At 34.9% G+C, this 16,899-nt stretch overlaps 1 protein-coding gene across 1 annotated transcript; it reads right to left on the bottom strand.

Annotated features, from left to right (window-relative positions):
• On the bottom strand, positions 13,873-16,452 carry LOC107623939. The gene is made up of 3 exons (XM_016326348.2): positions 15,755-16,452; positions 14,779-14,859; positions 13,873-14,614 (listed from the first exon to the last, which is right to left on the bottom strand). The coding sequence occupies exons 1-3, from the start codon at positions 16,134-16,136 to the stop codon at positions 14,187-14,189; spliced, it is 891 nt and encodes a 296-aa protein (XP_016181834.1). The 5' UTR covers positions 16,137-16,452; the 3' UTR covers positions 13,873-14,186.

Here is a 16,899-nt window from a genome sequence, read left to right as displayed (position 1 = left end):
CTATTTTAATGTATATTTCATATATACCAATAACTAGTTTGATTTTAAATTTGTAGTTATTATTGTCAAACTCGAGAGTTAACTTGTAAATTTGTACGAGTTTATATTTTTAGGTGATGGAATTGAGTTGATTTAGACTCAAATTCATTTTTGGATAGACTGGACAACTTCGCAAATCTAACCACAAGTTCACAAGTTTGAATTTTGCCCTAAATTGTTTCAAAACGATATTATTTTGTTCCTTTAAAAAAAAAAAGAAACAAATCATTGCTTAAGGTTACATTAAGTCACCTCTATTCTTTCTTCCATCCTTTGTCATTTTTCTCTGGCTGTCGCAGCAACACGTTTTTACAGCCATTCGTCACCGCATCGTTATTCCTACACCCACTCTCCCATTCTCGCGTGTCACTCTTCTTTATCCATAGCACACTTCTACAATTATTTATCGTCGTGCTACCAATCCCAATTTCACTCTCTATTTTTTCGTGTTCGTCTTCTTTGTCCACACTCATTGTGTACAACTATTTGCTACCACGCCTCCTGCTTTTTAGTGAAAGTCGACCTTCTTGATCTTCTTCGTTCATTCACCCTTTTTTGCTGTTTTTGCTTCTATATCAGTAGTGCAGTCATGCTCCTACTTTATGTAATTTTTTTTAGAACAAATTATTTCTATTAGCCTATGCCTATTTCGATTTACAGGTTTATAGTATTATAAATTATTAGTATTTGTATAAATTATGTGTTGTTAGGTCCCCAACTCAAGTGGGACCTACAGTTTAAATAAAAAAAGAAAAAAAAGTGGTTGTAGTCACATGAGAGAGAGAGTTCTTCAACATAACAAAAGAAGAAAAAAAGAAATACAGATAAGGAGAGAAGAAAGCAACGTTGAAGAGGAGAAGAAAAAAGGGGGAAAAGAGCAATGCCATTTTGATCTTATTGAATCGGTAAACTTGCTGTATTTCTTATAAAATTTTAGTATATTATTTCTAGTGTAAAGAAGAACATTAGGATATAACTTGTTAGCTGTATTGTATTCTCTTTTATCTAATTTGAGATGCCCACCTTATGGAGAGTTTATGTTGATTCTATCAGTTTTAATGATGTATTTTGTTGATTATTGAGATGCTCTAGTACTACTAGGAAGACTAATTGTGTAGTCATTATTTTGATAGTAGAAGATTTTATTGTATTAGGTCTCGTAGATTTTTTGTCCCTTTTTGGGGGGTTTTCTATGATAAAAATTCTGCTACTTTATTATTTAATTTCTGCCATTGGATTTGCTAGTTAGAGTATCTTTGGTGTTGCCTATTTAATTGCATAGGTTATGAGAAAATTACTTTGATGCTTCCGCTATTAGATAGGTTTAGGGATGGCAACGAGTCCCATGGGGGCGAGGACATGCCCCACCCCCTCCCCCCGGGGACACTAGGATATTTGCGGGGTTTGGAGGAATTGAGAAAACAAATAAGAAAAAAATTTAAAAAGAAAAAACCAGTAAACAACAACAATTTTACAAAAATCTCAGTATTATGATCCAATTTTACAGTAAGAAACTAAGAATCCAAACCCTAATTCCAATTTAATAGCAATAGAATTTAATTTTAATCCAAATTTATCAATCAACAAAATTCAAATCCTAAACATAAATCCAATTTCACATTAACAGAATCAAAACCCTAAATCTAAACCCAGTTCACATTAACAGAATTTAAATCCTAACTCCAGTGTCTCAATTTCATAGCAATTTCATCAATTGAAAATCAAAATATATGTTAAAACCAATTTAATCAATTAACAGAAACATCCAACTTATTGCAAGATGGCCGGCCACGGAGACGGAGCACAGTCGTCATCGTCTTTGCTGAGCAGAGGCGATGCAGAGTCGTGGTGGGAGAGGCGTCATCGGCATCGTAGAGAAGAGGCGTTACTAGAGGAAGGTTTTCGTCAACGTCGCAGATCTGAGGCTTCGTTGCGAAGTAGAGGTGGAGGCGGCGGTAAAGCTAGCAGCAAGTAGTGAGCAAAGTAGTGAGAGGAATAGTGAGCGGCGGCAGCGATAGAGGAAGGTGAGCGACGGAGGAAGGTGAGTGGCGGCAGCGACGGAGGAAGGTGAGGGACTGAAAGTGAGGACGCCAGCGATGTAGTCAGAAGGAAGAAGGAGGAGGTGGCGAGGTTTTGGAGAGATCGAGTGAGATGACTGTGAAAGAGAGGCTCATGTGAGAGCGTGAAGTGAGTGAGAGAGAGGCACAGAGATTGTGGTTTGAGGGAGTAGGGTTTCAACAAACTTATATATGTGGTTATTTTTGTAATTTTACAATCAGGGATAATAAACGGAAACCCACGAGGCAGGGACCTCTCCTCCTGCCCCAGCCCCGTTTATCCCCCACGGGGAAAAATGCCCCCCAAACCTGCTCCTCGGCAGGTAAATCCCCGCGGGTGCCCCGCCGGGGGATTTTTCCATCCCTAGATAGGTTCTTATCTGAACCTCGATTTTTCCCAACAAAGTGGTATCTAGAACTTTGGTTGTTGATCTCTGTGCTGATTAAATGGAGGAAAATATTTAGGAGCCAAATATGATCAAATTGAATTCCAAAAATTACTCGATTTGGAAGACCCTCATAGAAGATATGTTGTACAGCAAAAACTTGTATGATCTTGTGGATGGGGATAAATCCAAAAGTACTAAATTCGACGCTGAATAGAAGAAGTTAAATCGAAAGGCAGTTGCTTTGATTAGACAATAGATTGATCTTTGTGTGTATCCATATGTTGACACCGAAACTAATGTCGAAAAGATGTAACAGAAATTGAAGGAGTTATATGAGAGGAAGAATACACAAAATAAAGCATTCTTGATTCGGAAGCTAGTCAATATGAAATATATTGAAGGTAAATTCATGCCTGAACACTTGAGCATATTTTAGGAGACTATAAACTAACTAACAAATAACAATATCACTTTAAATGATGAGTTGCAAGCCTTGTTATTGCTGACTTCTTTGTCTGATAGTTGGAAAGTTCTGATCGTGATACTGACTAATTCAGCTCCAAAAGAAAAGTTGACATCAGTAATGGTTAAAGAGACCATATTGAACGAAGAAGCCAAAAGAAGAGAGCGAGATTTGATTAATGTCTCCTCCTAGTCAGAAGCAATTGTTTCAGAGTCACAGAGAAAAAGTCAAAGTAGAAAACCTCATGATTTTGACAGGTCAGAGAATCGAAGCAAGTCAAGAGAAAAGTACAAGCCAAGAAGGGAGTTCATTTGTCACCATTGTGGCAACGCAAGACATATCAAGAGGTATTGTAGATTCTTGAAAAGAGAATAATCAAGAAAAAAATGAAGACAGAGGTAAATATAGTGATAAAGAAACTGCTGCTATTATTTATGAAGATGCTCTTATCACATATGATGAAAACTATGTTAATCTTGTCTGTGATGATTCTACTTGGATTTTGGACTCTGATGCTCATATCATGTCACTTTGAGGCGTGAATTTTTCACTTCTTATATTGTTAAAAATTTTGGCAAGATCGAATTGGGAGATAAAGGAGTGTATGACATCATTGGCATGGGTGATGTGTGCCTTGAAACTAACATGGAATGCAAGTTGCAGTTGAAGAATGTTAGGCATGTGCTAGATATGCGGTTCAATCTGATTTCAGTGAATGTATTGGATCAAGAGGGGTATTACACTTCTTTTTTGTAGTGGAAATGCAACATTACCAAAGGAACTCTCATTGTTGCTAAAGAAGACAATAGTCTCTGTTGAGTTTGGAAAACTATAACATGATAAAAGTGATGACCAAACATTATTTGGGTTATTATCAAATTAGTTTTGTGATGTATTTTGTTTAGTATGCAAAAATTGAATTGAAACAAGCCCATTAAGCTTGTACCCAATCCCACACGCACACTGGCCCAACATCAAGTTCAGCATAAACAATATTTGATTCAATAAGTTGCTGAAACCATGTGAAAGAAAAGAAATAAAGTTGGCCCAAATAAAGATCCAAGTCCATTTCGGTGAACACACACAAACCCATCTCTCTTCAACCTAGTCACCAACCGGATAAACAAATTATAGTGCATTTGAATCTTTCTTCACTTCTACCGAACACAAACTCTCTCTTCTTTCTCTTTCCTTTTTCTTCCTTATCACATTAATCTCTGAACCAAGAAAAAAGAAAGAGGAAAGATTCAAAACTAGGACAAAAAGAAGAACAAAAAGATAGCTTCCATTTTCAAGCAAGAAGGGAAAGTAAAAGGGCTACAACAAAGGGAAGATCTCAACGGAATAGAAGATTACAAAAAGGTGATTTTACCATTTGTGCTCTCAACGAGACACTGTGAAGAAATTCTCTGAGCTACAAGCACCATTCAAGCAACTTACACGGTCCAGATTCAAAGAGCTTGAAGAAAAAAGATGAAAGAGAATGGTATGGATGCATGTCAATATCTCAGCCTTCTCTCTCTCCTCTGACCACACCGCTGCTAGTTCTGATGTTGGAGAAAAAGACAACCTAAGTGTTGAACTTGGTTCTAACCTTGGAAGCTTCACTCCTCTATAACAGGGGTGAACGGCCAAGGATTGAGTAAGAGAGAAAGAGCACTTGTTTTAGTTCCCATAGCTCCCTGAGTTGTTCTTGTTCTTCTCCTTCATAGTTTTTATTTAGTAATTCTTTTTCTTAGTTTAGTCTGTCTGAGTATCATTAGAAAAAAGGCAAATATGGTGAGGTTTGTAAGAAAAAACCTTTAAATGGTAAAAGGCAGAGAGTTAAACTTGGAGAAAAAGGCTAAATTATTTCAGATCTCCTTTGTTAGTATTCTATTTTATGTCATGATCCTGAGTAGATTCCCTTACAAGTTGGGTTAGCACTTTGCTGTTGAAAGCTATGGTGAGTCCTAGTCAAGTTCAGGTTGGGTTAGAATCTAGACTTGTCCCAAGCAAGATTGGGGTAAATCCTAGGGAGAATTGGTGAATGTAAGCTGTTGAAAAGATAGTGAAAATTCCATCATTATTGTGATGGAGACTGGATGTAGGCTACATTGCACTGAGTAGCCAAATCAGGATACATCTGTGTGTCACCTTCTAATCTCCTCTCTATTTCTGGTTCTGCAACTTATGAAACCAAAATAAAAGCGTCTCCTGATTTCTCAACTCAACAACGTATCACTATATTTGTTCTAAAAACCACAGTGTTCTAGCTCCTCTCGTATCAGAAGATAAAAGCAAAATTTCTCCTGTATTCCACATTAGAAAGTAAAGATACATGCAAAGTAGAAAAGGAAGACCAAGATTCAACCCTCCTTCTCTTACCCACTGATTACCATCAGTCTCACTACTCTCTACCAGTTTACAAGCAAAGTTGTACAAAGAAAAGGTGAATATACCCAATGATTCCTCTTCTGATTTTTGGCATATGCATCTTGGTCACTTGAGTGAGAAAGGACTTAGCGTCTTAGTCAAGAAGCACTCATTTCCAGTGTAAGATACAACTTTAAATACTTGTACTCATTATTTTGTTGGAAAGCATGTTAGAGTATCATTTCATACTTCTAGACCTAATAGGAGATCACATGTTCTAGATTTAGTTCACATTGATGTTTGCGTTATGGATGCTAAGACACTAGGCAGTGCATCATATTTTGTTACTTTTATTGATGATTATTTTTGAAAAGTGTGGGCTTTTATTTTAAAATCTAAAGACCAGGTGCTCAGTATCTTCAAGTACTTTCATGCAATTGTTAAAAGAGAAACAAGAAGAAAATCAAAATGTGTTTGAGTAGATAATGATGGTGAATACAGGGGTCTGTTTGAAGAGTATTGCAAAGGACATGGGATCAAGTTTGAGAAGACAGTTCTTAAGACTCCTCAATATAACGGAGTTGTAGAGAGAATAAATTGCATTATCAATGATAGAGTCAGATGTATACTTTCTCACACAAAATTGCCTAAATCATTTTAGGGTGAAGCGATGAAGACTGCAGTAGATTTGATCAACATTTCTCCTTCAGTTCCACTAAATGGTGATGTTCCAAAGAAAGTTTGGAGAGAAAAAGATGTCTCCTATAATCACTTGCGAGTGTTCGGCTAGCTTTTGTTCACATTCCAAGAGATGAAAGGTCTAAACTTGATGTAAAGTCAAAGCAGCGTATCTTCATGGGTTATGGTCATGAAGACTTTGGTTACATATTATGGGATCAGGTGAACAAGAAAATAATTAGAAGCCGATATGTGATTTTTTTTTAAGACTAAACTATTGAAGACCTTGAGAAGACAGATAAGCCAACAACAACTGTTAGACATTCTGCTGATGATGAACCTAGTCCTTCCACTAGACCTCCTGTTAATGGAAGAGATTCACAACTTGATAATGATGGTGATGATTTGCATGATGAACCTACACTTGAACTTGAGATGCCAGTTGCAAAAGTTTCACCAGATGTTGGAGTTCCACTTGAACCACCAGAATCATATGTTTGAATTGGTGAAGTTGCCAGATGGTAAGAAAGCATTAAAAAAAATGGATGTTCAAATTAAAAGTAGATGAAAATGCTTCACGGCCAAGGTACATAGCATGGTTGGTTATGAAAGGCTTTGAGCAAAAGAAATGTATTGGTTAGCGACTAGCTTGAATTTAGAGGTTAAGTAGCTTGATGTGACATAGATACATAGATTTATATGGAGCAATCAGAGGATTTTGAGGTTAAAGAAAATGAGCATCTTGTATGTAAGTTGAAGAAGAACTTATATGGGTTGAAGCAAGTGCCAAGACAGTGATGCACAAAGTTTAATTTCTTCATGGAAGGTCATAGGTATAGTAAAACATCTTCTGATTATTCTGTGTATGTCAAGAAATTTTCAGATGGTGACTTTATAATTCTCTTACTTTATGTTGATGACATGTTGATTGTTGGTCATGATAGTAAAAATATTAAAAGTTTTAAAAAATACTTGAACAAATATTTTGCTATGAAGAATTTAGTATCACTCGTGATAGGAAGAATGGAAAATTGTGGTTGTTGTAGTAAAAGTACATTGAGAAGGTTTTAGAAAAGTTTAACATGAGTAATTCCAAATCCGTTAGTACTCCACTTGCTAGTCATTTCAAGCTAAGTTCGCAGCTATGTCCTACAATTGAGAAAGAAAAAGAAGAAATGAAGATTCCATATGCATCTGTAGTTGATAATTTGATGTATGTTATGGTTTGCACCAGGCCAGATATTGCTCATGCTATTGGAGTTGTTAGTCAGTTTCTCTATAATCCTGGCAAGAAACCCTAGCAAGTAGTAAAGTGGATTCTCAGATACCTTAGTGGTACTTACAGAGTTTGTTTATGCTTTAGGAGTGGCTAACCTGTGTTGGATGGTTACATAGATGTAGATATGGATGGGATCTTGATTCAAGAAAGTTTACTTCTGGTTATATGATGAATTTTGCAATGAAAGCTGTGTCGTGGCAATTCCAACTTCAGAAACATGTTGCTTTGTCTACTATAGAGGCAGAATACATTACTGTTGTTGAAGTTTCTAAGGAACTCTTGTGGATGAAGAAATTTTTACAAGAGTTAGGCAATCAAGAGAAGTTTGTGTTATTTTGTGACAACCAAAGTACTATCCATCTCAGTAAGAATTCAACGTTTCATTCCAGATCAAAGCAAAATAGAGATGAAGTATCATTGGATACGTTAAGCGCTTGAGACTAAGTCATATTCACTTGAGCAGATCCATACTGATGATAATGGTTTAGAAATGATGATTAAGAATTTACCTGCAATAAAGTTTGATTCTTGCAAAGAAAAGGTGAGTTTGGTGGAGTAACCTATCTCCACTTGAGTTGGTAAGAGAGAGATTTGTTGGTGGGTTTCCAACTCAAGTGGGCCCCTAATTTAAATAAAAGAAAAAGAAAAAAAAAGTGGTTGTAGCCACATGAGAGTAGGGTTGTCAAAATGGGCCAAGCCCATCACCGTTAGCCCTTTAGTTTTCGTTACTTCATCCATTCTTCAGTCTTCACTCAGATTCTACTCTTCTTCAGTTTTCGTAGCCTTCGCTCATCACACTCATCAATTTTCAGCCAACTATTGTAAGATTACTTTCTTGTCTTAATAATAAAATATGCATGTTATTTCTTTTCTCATAAATCTTAGGTTCTCAACATTTAGATGAATAGTATGACACTAACCTTAATTATTTATCTATTCTGTTTTGTTCTGGGTTATTTTGGGTTATAGTAAGGATTAATCTGATTCTGTGTTTTTATTTTTTGTTAGTGATTTAATTTAGAGTTATGGATTACTATGCAAGAGATATTGTTGATCCAAATGCTGAAGTAGAACAAATTTTCTTGGACTCGGACTCTGATGATGACTTTGATGATCTTGTTGACGACAAAGTCTCGCCGGAAGTAACTCAAGAAACACCTCTTGTAAGTATTCCACCTACTGCTATTGATGGGTCAAATTCTAAAAAGAGAAAACGGTTAACTACATCTAATATCTGGGATAGCTTTATAAAAATAGTTGGGGAAGATGGAAAAACAAGGTGCAAATGTAAAGGGTGTGGAAAAGAATACAAAGGTGGGGATAGTACTCATGGTACCTCTACATTGAGACGACATATCCCTGTGTGTCGTGAACTCCCCAAGTTTCATGATTTGGGAAAAATGATGCTTGATGAAGCTGGGAGGTTAAGGGCTAGACAAGTTAATCCTATGGTTTTTCGTGAATTAATTGCAATAGCAATCATAGAACATGATTTGCCTTTCTCATTTGTTGAGTATAGAAGAATTAGGGATGTTTTTAAGTACTTGAATCCAAATGCTAAGATGTTTTCTCGAAACACTGCTGTAGCTGATATTTTCAAACTTTATATTGCTGAAAAAGAAAAGTTAAAATGTCAGCTAGGAAAACTTCGAAGTAAGATATGTTTAACTACTGATATTTGGACTTCATGCACAACAGAGGGTTATATGACTTTGACTGCCCATTATGTTGATTCTAGATGGAAATTAAAGTCTAAGATACTCTCATTTTCTCACATGCCCTATCCACATACGGGACATTAATTAGCAAATAAAGTGCTTGAGTTGTTATCTGAATGGGAAATAGAGAAGAAAATATTTTCAATAACCTTAGACAATGCTTCATCTAATGATAGCATGAAAACTTTACTCAAGCGAAACCTCCTTTTAAGTGATGGGTTATTGTGTAATGGGGACTTTTTTCATATGAGGTGTTGTGCTCATATCTTAAACTTGATACTTCAAAATGGGTTGAAGGTTGCTAGTTCTACTTTTCATAATATCAGAGAGAGTATCAAGTATGTGAGAGCATCGGAGGCACGAGCTATCCAATTTAGAGATGTTCTTAAGTCACTTGAAATTCCTGACATTAGAGTGAACTTAGATGTGCCTACTAGATGGAATTCTACTTTCTTGATGTTGGAGAGTGCTTTGAGATGTGAGCGTGGTTTTGTTAGACTCTCTTTAAAGGATAACAATTTCAAAGATTGTCCGTCAGAAGAAGAGTGGAAAAGAGGAAGAGAAATCTGTAAATTTCTGAATTCATTTTATAAAATTACTAACTTGATGTCTGGTCAATCTTATCCTACTTTAAATTTATATTTTATGCAAATTTGGAGGATTGAGTGTTTGCTGAAAGAATACTCCATTAGTGAGGATGAGGTCATAAGAAAAATGGTGCAACCAATGAAAGCCAAATTTGATAAGTATTAGAGCGGTTATTCCATAATTCTCTCTCTAGGAGCTATTCTCGATCCTCGAATGAAATTTCATATTTTAGAATATTGTTTGAATAAAGTGGATCCATGTACTGCTAATGAGAAATTGACCACTATCAAGAAAAAGCTGTATTTATTGTTTGAAGCATATTCAGAAATTTTGTCATATAATGCCTCTTCTAATGCTTCTGGTGGTCAAATAAGAATTTCAACTTCTAAAGAAGATGATCCACTTTCATTTGATGTGCCTGATGTAAGTTTTATTTCTGTTGTGCATTATGTTAATATAATTTTCTTTTATATGTTTCTGTCAATATGTTACTTTCTTAATTGTTTTATTATTTTTTTTTAATATTGTAGGAGTTGAGAAATATAAATTTTTAAACTAATGATTCACAAAGAAAGTCTTCTTTAAATATCTATTTGGAAAAGTCAACTCTTGATATGAACTCTAAAATAGATGTCTTGCAATATTGGAGGTCTCAAGCCCATCGCTTATCTGATTTAGCTTCCATGGCTTGTGATGTGCTTAGTATTCCAATAGAATCAGCCTTTTCTATTAGTGCACATGTCCTAAATAAGTATAGAAATTCTATTTTGGATAAGAATGTGCAAGCTCTTATTTGTGCTCGTAATTGGATACATGGATTTGAAGATGATGGTAATTCGCTTTTTAAATTTATTTTGTTAACTTCTATTGGCAATAAATAATGAATGACTTGCATATTATATTTATTTAGTTTTCTACTAACTAACTTTAAATTGTAGATGCTGAATTTGAGTGTCAAAATGAAAGTGACAAAGAACATTATAAAGATAAAGTGGATTAAATTAATATGATGCCTGATATTTTATTAGTATTATCTAATTATTTCAAATCATGCACTTTTTAATTCAATTCTATTGAAATTCTTTTTCTGCCACTAAGTCACTAACTTTTATTTGATAATTTATTTTTCTTTCTATTACAGGTGTTGACTAATTTGGTGGATTGGATAAAAGATTTTGGGGATTACATTGCTTGCTGCTTTTGTAAAATATTTGCATGCCATGTAATATGTTACATACTTTCTTTTCACTTTTGTGTGGCTTTTTGGTAGAATTATGATGTTGCTATGTTGGTTTATAATACTCTGTTAACTATATGAGGGGAATTACAAATACCCCTTTAATTAGAAATATTAGAATTAAAAATATGGAATCACTAATTGGATGTGAATGTGGTTCTGTTTTGAGTTAAAAGAACAAATTTAGAGCATAATAGTTACTCAAATCAAATGTATTTAGTTGTTTACTAGAACTTTAATTTTATTTGTGCCAAACAGGATTTTTTTGTCCAAATATATACACCAGTTTTTCTCCTCAAAATTGGACTTTTTTAGTTTTTTTTTTTTCAAAAAAAAAATTCAACAAATAAACGGGCCAGCCCATTTAACCCGTTGGGCTGGCCATAAACGGTCTGAGCTATAAAATTTAGGCCCGCGAACAAAACGGACTTAAATGGACTAGCCTGTATAACCCGTGGGTTAATCGGTCTGGGCTTAAATGGGTTGGGCTGGCCCATTTGACAGCCCTACATGAGAGAGAGAGAGAAAGAGAGAGAGAGAGAGAGTTCTTCAACATAACAAAAGAAAACAAAACAAATACAAAGAGGGAGGGAGGAGATCAGTGTCGAAGAGGAGAAGAAAAAAGGAAAAAAGAGCAATGTTATTTTGATCTCATTGAACTAGTAAATTTGCTCCATGTTTTATGAAATTTTAGTGTATTGTTCTTGGTGTAGAGATAAACATTAGGATATAACTTGCTAGTTGTATTATCTTCTCTTTTGTCTGATTTGAGATATCCACTTTGTGGAGGGTTTACGTTGATTCCATCAGTTTTGATGATATATGTTATTGATTGTTGAGATGCTCTAGTGCTATTAGGAAGACTGACAGTGTACCCATTATTTTAATAATGAAAGATTTTGCTGGACTAGGTTCTGTAAATTTTTTGTCCCTCTTTGGGATGTTTTTCTACGATAAAAATTTTAGTGTTTGATTATTTAATTTCTATCATTGGATTTGCTGTTTGTAGTATCTTTGGTGTTGTCTATTTAATAGTACAGGTTGTGAAAAAATTACTTTGGTGCCTCCGCTATTAGACAGATTCTGATCTGAACGATTGAACCTCGATTTTTTCTAATATTATGGTCCATAGTTCTTATTTGTTAGTTTATGTTTGTTATTAGTTAGTTAATGATTTTAAATTTTAATTATATATGGCTATTTGAATGATTTTGAATTGGTCAGACATTTTTTAAGAACTCCGAGAATGTTGGTTGAGGGAGAGATCCTCAATTCCTAATGTTTCTCATATTTAGATTATGTGTTGATTTAAGTTTTGTTAAATTTAAATGCTTGAATTTGAATGACTTTTTATTTTCTGTATAATATATTTTTTAAGTAAATTACTATTTTTATACTTAAAAATTGAATACGGTGATAAATCTATCCATAAAAAAAGAAAAATACCAAATATATTCATCAATGATGACTTTCGTGTGTCGAAACTATCCCATTGTTACTTCGGCGTTGACTCCGTTAGTAACCCTTCTTACGTGGCACGTTATGGCATTACGTAGCTTAGGGGGTCTTTATACATGAAAATTGTAATTTATTTTGTATTCAAATATAAATGATAGTTAGAAATTTATTAAAAAATGGTAATTAGAAATTAGGAGTTAGAAAGACTACTCATATTCGCGCGTTTCATAAAACAGAGATCAGAGCCCTAGTAGAGCCAAACTGTTCTTCTTCTTCACTCAAACATTATATCCCCTAGTTGTTTTCTACCATTTTTGCGTAGGTTAGCTGCAGACGATAACCATCATATTGAAGAGAGAGTGCTTGATGGTGTGGAACGTCTTACCTCTTGGAAGTGTGTGGTGCCATTCATAGGTAAGTAAAGTTTCTCAGTAACCTGTCATCCCTTTGATGTCAATTTCTTAGTTGTAGATGCATGGTTATCGATTTGGGATTTTAATTAGAGTTTATTTGTATTGGGTCAATTTTTTTGGGTTAACCTAGTATGAAGATGGTATGTGATTACTTGTTATTTAGGACTGATCTGGTTTTGTTCTTCTACTTTGGCTAGACATCCAATGTTTTGATTGCATTTCATTAGTAGTGTGGTTGTATCATGAATGATGTGTTGTCTGTGTATGTCTTTGTAAAGATGGCTACCTCCACATAATGTTGGTGATTAGTCACAAAGAAAAGTTTGAAAAGGGTGATGATGAGAAGTTGGCATATGTTGGTGGTGAAAAAATAGAGATTGAGAGATGAATGTGGATACTCTAAATAGGTTCTTTATAACTAACTTACTAAAGGATACAAGGTACACTGATGTGAATGAGTTTTACTCACTGCAACCTAGAAAAGGAGTTAGATGGTGGGTTAAAGTTGCTGAGATTTGATATGGATGTTGTGACCATGTATGAAGCTACCATTGTTAATGGGAGGAGAGTTGAGTTGTTCACTGAGCATCCCATAAACTTTTTTGATTTGGTTGAAGGAAATCAAGCTCCTAAACCAGAAAGTTGAGATTTTAAATATTAGTAGGACCCAAATTAAGCACAGACCCAAATCTTGTGTCAGGAGGACCCCAACTCCAAAGAAGAAGAACAGAACAAAGAAACGGTTAAAGATGAGTGAGACAGAGATGAGGTACAAGACAAAGATTTTCAACCTATTACGAAATGCACACATTAACCAAAAATGACCACACGAAAGTAACAATGAAGTAGTTTTGACACACGAAAGTCATCACCGATAGGTACTTTGATATTTTCCTTTTTCTATAGGTAAATTTGTCACTATTTTCAACTTTTACCAATAGAAATGATGGTTTACTCTATTTTTTTTTATTTTAAAAAATTTGTAACAATAAACTTGTACAAGTTTACTCCTCGAAGTCTAGGTAAGATTCACAAGTTTACTTAGACGGACGAGTTTAATAACCTTGTTTTAGTATACACGGATCAATTATTTGATTAAATCGCCACAATTGTTAATTGTCAATTTATATTTTGGTTGTTGAAATAGTATTTTTCTAAAAAAAATTAAAAAGAAAAAGCATTATCCTAACCCACCTTTGCAAATCTTTGGGTCAACAACATAATTAATCAATAATGGAGTAGATCGAGTTAATTCTAACTGCTGAAAAAATGGGGCCTAGACAGCGGGAAATGCTTCATCAACATACAAGTAAAAGCTTAATCATTCACACACTAAACTACACAAATTCCCTAACTAACTAGATGAAATCATGGTTCAAAGGAGCACCAAATTCATACCCCTTTTTAATTAAACATTTCCCAGATATGGTACATGTCCAAACATTTTTTGTTTTCCTCCGAAATTGAATTCTATTTCCATCCCAGCACTTCCCAAGGTTAGAAAGGATGATATCAACCACTGCCGAGTCTTTGCCTGTTTGAGTTAGTGCGTGTTAAACGAGGTGCCTCTTCATAACTATCAGGTTCATCTTCCTCGTCAGAGGAAAGAAGGGATGAACCCATCCATGCTTTGAATCCTTCATTGACGCGTCTTTCCACGTCTGATGTAATTTCCAGAGGATTAGCTTCAAGCATTTCCAGCCCAAGATTTCTACTACTAAAGTTTCCCTCATCAAGAATTACAGCTGCCCTTCTCCTCAAGAAAAAAGCAGTGCCACTGTATAGAATAACCAGTCCCCATGATGAAATTTCAAAACACCAAAACAGAGGTGTAGAGCAATTGCTCACCAATGTCAACAGACTTGAACCAAGAAATAAGGCAAGAAGACCGAAAAGGATAGCGAAGATAATATTCAAGATGGATAGGCATCGCACACCACCTGTAAGTTATCCATTGCAAACAGATCAAATGTAAATGACAGTCAATAAATTTTGAATGCATAAAATGCTCTCATGTAAGAAGATATGAAGAATACTGATGTTATAATTTCAGAGCATTCGAAAAGGATAAGAGGAATAATTATCGACATGAAAGAAAACAAACCCCGTCTTGAAGCACAGTAATTATTTTCAACCACCTTCAAGCATCCATGCCTTGTTGGAGCAGAAAATGCCACGGCAATGCCTGCAAGATAATTATCATATTAAACAAAACATCAAGAATATCCATAGAGATATTCACATTATTGATGACATCAATGTTTGCAAACATGTGATTTTGAAAACATGCAACTACAACGAGAGAGGATGATCCAGTTGCAGTTATCACTTATATCAGACATATGAACTACTGACATATACAACTTGGACTTGCACAGCATTCAAACTTAGTTTGCACTTTTATGCTTAAACTTAGTTTGCACTTTTATGCTTATAATTCAAAGTTACTTTCGTCCAAAAGAGAAGCCTTGGAGAAACGGTTGACCGGTTGAGTTGTCTACATAAATACCCTTTGTGTCTGGCCCTTCCCAGACCCTATATAAAACAGGAAGCTTTGCAGGATCATTCAACAACCCTAAAATATGAAATACTTGATTCCCCCTAAAGCAACGCACGCAATATATTCTAAAGGAAAGGACGAAGGGCACTTCTACATAGCTCATTTGCCATGCTGTATATGCCCAGTGACTATTGTAAGTAGTTTATTCCTTCATCAACACCAAATGGACTTCAGAATCAGTGGCAATTATGGATTATATAAATTTATCTAAAAGGAAAAATGAAAAATCTAAGTGCGGTTCTTCTCAGCATTTGCTTGGACAAGAATTCCAGCACATAACTCCTGAATTTCTTCAACTAAAAGCATTTTCATCTCAATTTAGCTGGTGCGCCTTAAATTCCCTCAATTTACAACTATAAAAGGCTTTCATTACTGGATATAGAAGAAACAAGAAAACACACCATCGAAGTATCACACTGGCCGACTGTAAATGTGATTAAATCCCAGTCTCTTTCCGTACAAATGATAATCGGGCACAAAAACCCTAACCATAAATGCATAACATGAACGAATCTCTTACCAGCAACAAGATACAAAGACGAAACCGCGAAAACGATGAAAGAAGGAATGAACACAACCATCCAGTAATAATCAGCGATCTCCTGGTCTGTGAGATAGAAAGCGCTTGGAAGAAGATCCGAATCCGAATCGCTCTTTGTTGTACCTATCTGCCACGTCTGAAGCTTCCGATCCACGCAGAAAGGTCTCTTACCACTGCTACCGGGAAACAGGATTCTCAAGCTGACAACGGTGCAAAGGAAGATTGCGATAATAATAACGGCCACAACAGAAATCACTAGAGGCCTCTGAATTTTGCCCCATGCTTTTTCTTCTTCCCTGAGGCTCTCGTACTCGCGCTTTGGCATGAACGCCTGGCGGAGAGCGTCGCCGATGATCGCCATGAACGCGAGTAAGTAGGCCCCAAAATCACTTTGAAAACTCTCTTCAGATGGCAAGATTGGAATTTTTTATTTCTAGGGTTTCAGAAACGCTCCATTGTCGGTTCCTTGAACCTTAACATTACGATGCGGTGGACAGCAAGATCGGTATAATCGATACAGTGATAGGCGAAGTTCTGCTCGCGGAAAATTTCAGGATTTGGAGTTTTGAATTAATAGAATGAGAGCTGAAACTAAACCTGAAGAAGACGACAAAGATTTAGTAGATTCCGCGCTAATGAAACTACTCTTGTAGGTTTTGCTACCGACTTTTTATTTTTAGTATGGCTCTGATTTATTAACAGTTTTGTTCGAATACAATAATGAATGAGTATTTTTTTAATTTTAACAAAAAATTGGTTTTCAATAAAAAGTTAGTTCATTTCTTTTAACTCATTAAATACAAGTTATTACGATAAACTAACTATATCAACTAATTGATTTGATTAAATATTTAAATATCATATACTTTATTATAATTTATATCAATTTGATTTGGTAATATTTCCTAATTCATTTATTTTAATATTCTGTTAGTATTTTTTAATTTAATTCTTTTAATTTATTAAACCAAATTTATTGTGTGTACTAATTAATTAATTTGATTAATTTATTAGTCATTAAATAATAAATTTATGAATAAAATAGACAACTGAGATATTTTCAACTAATAATTAAATCAAATCAAATCAAATAATATATATTAAGCTAAATTTAAATCATGTGA

This window comes from Arachis ipaensis, chromosome B10, assembly GCF_000816755.2.
Source record: "Arachis ipaensis cultivar K30076 chromosome B10, Araip1.1, whole genome shotgun sequence".
NCBI lineage: Eukaryota > Viridiplantae > Streptophyta > Magnoliopsida > Fabales > Fabaceae > Arachis > Arachis ipaensis.
The sequence above is the reverse complement of the archived record's forward strand: the minus strand, read 5'-3'. Positions and strand labels throughout refer to the sequence as shown.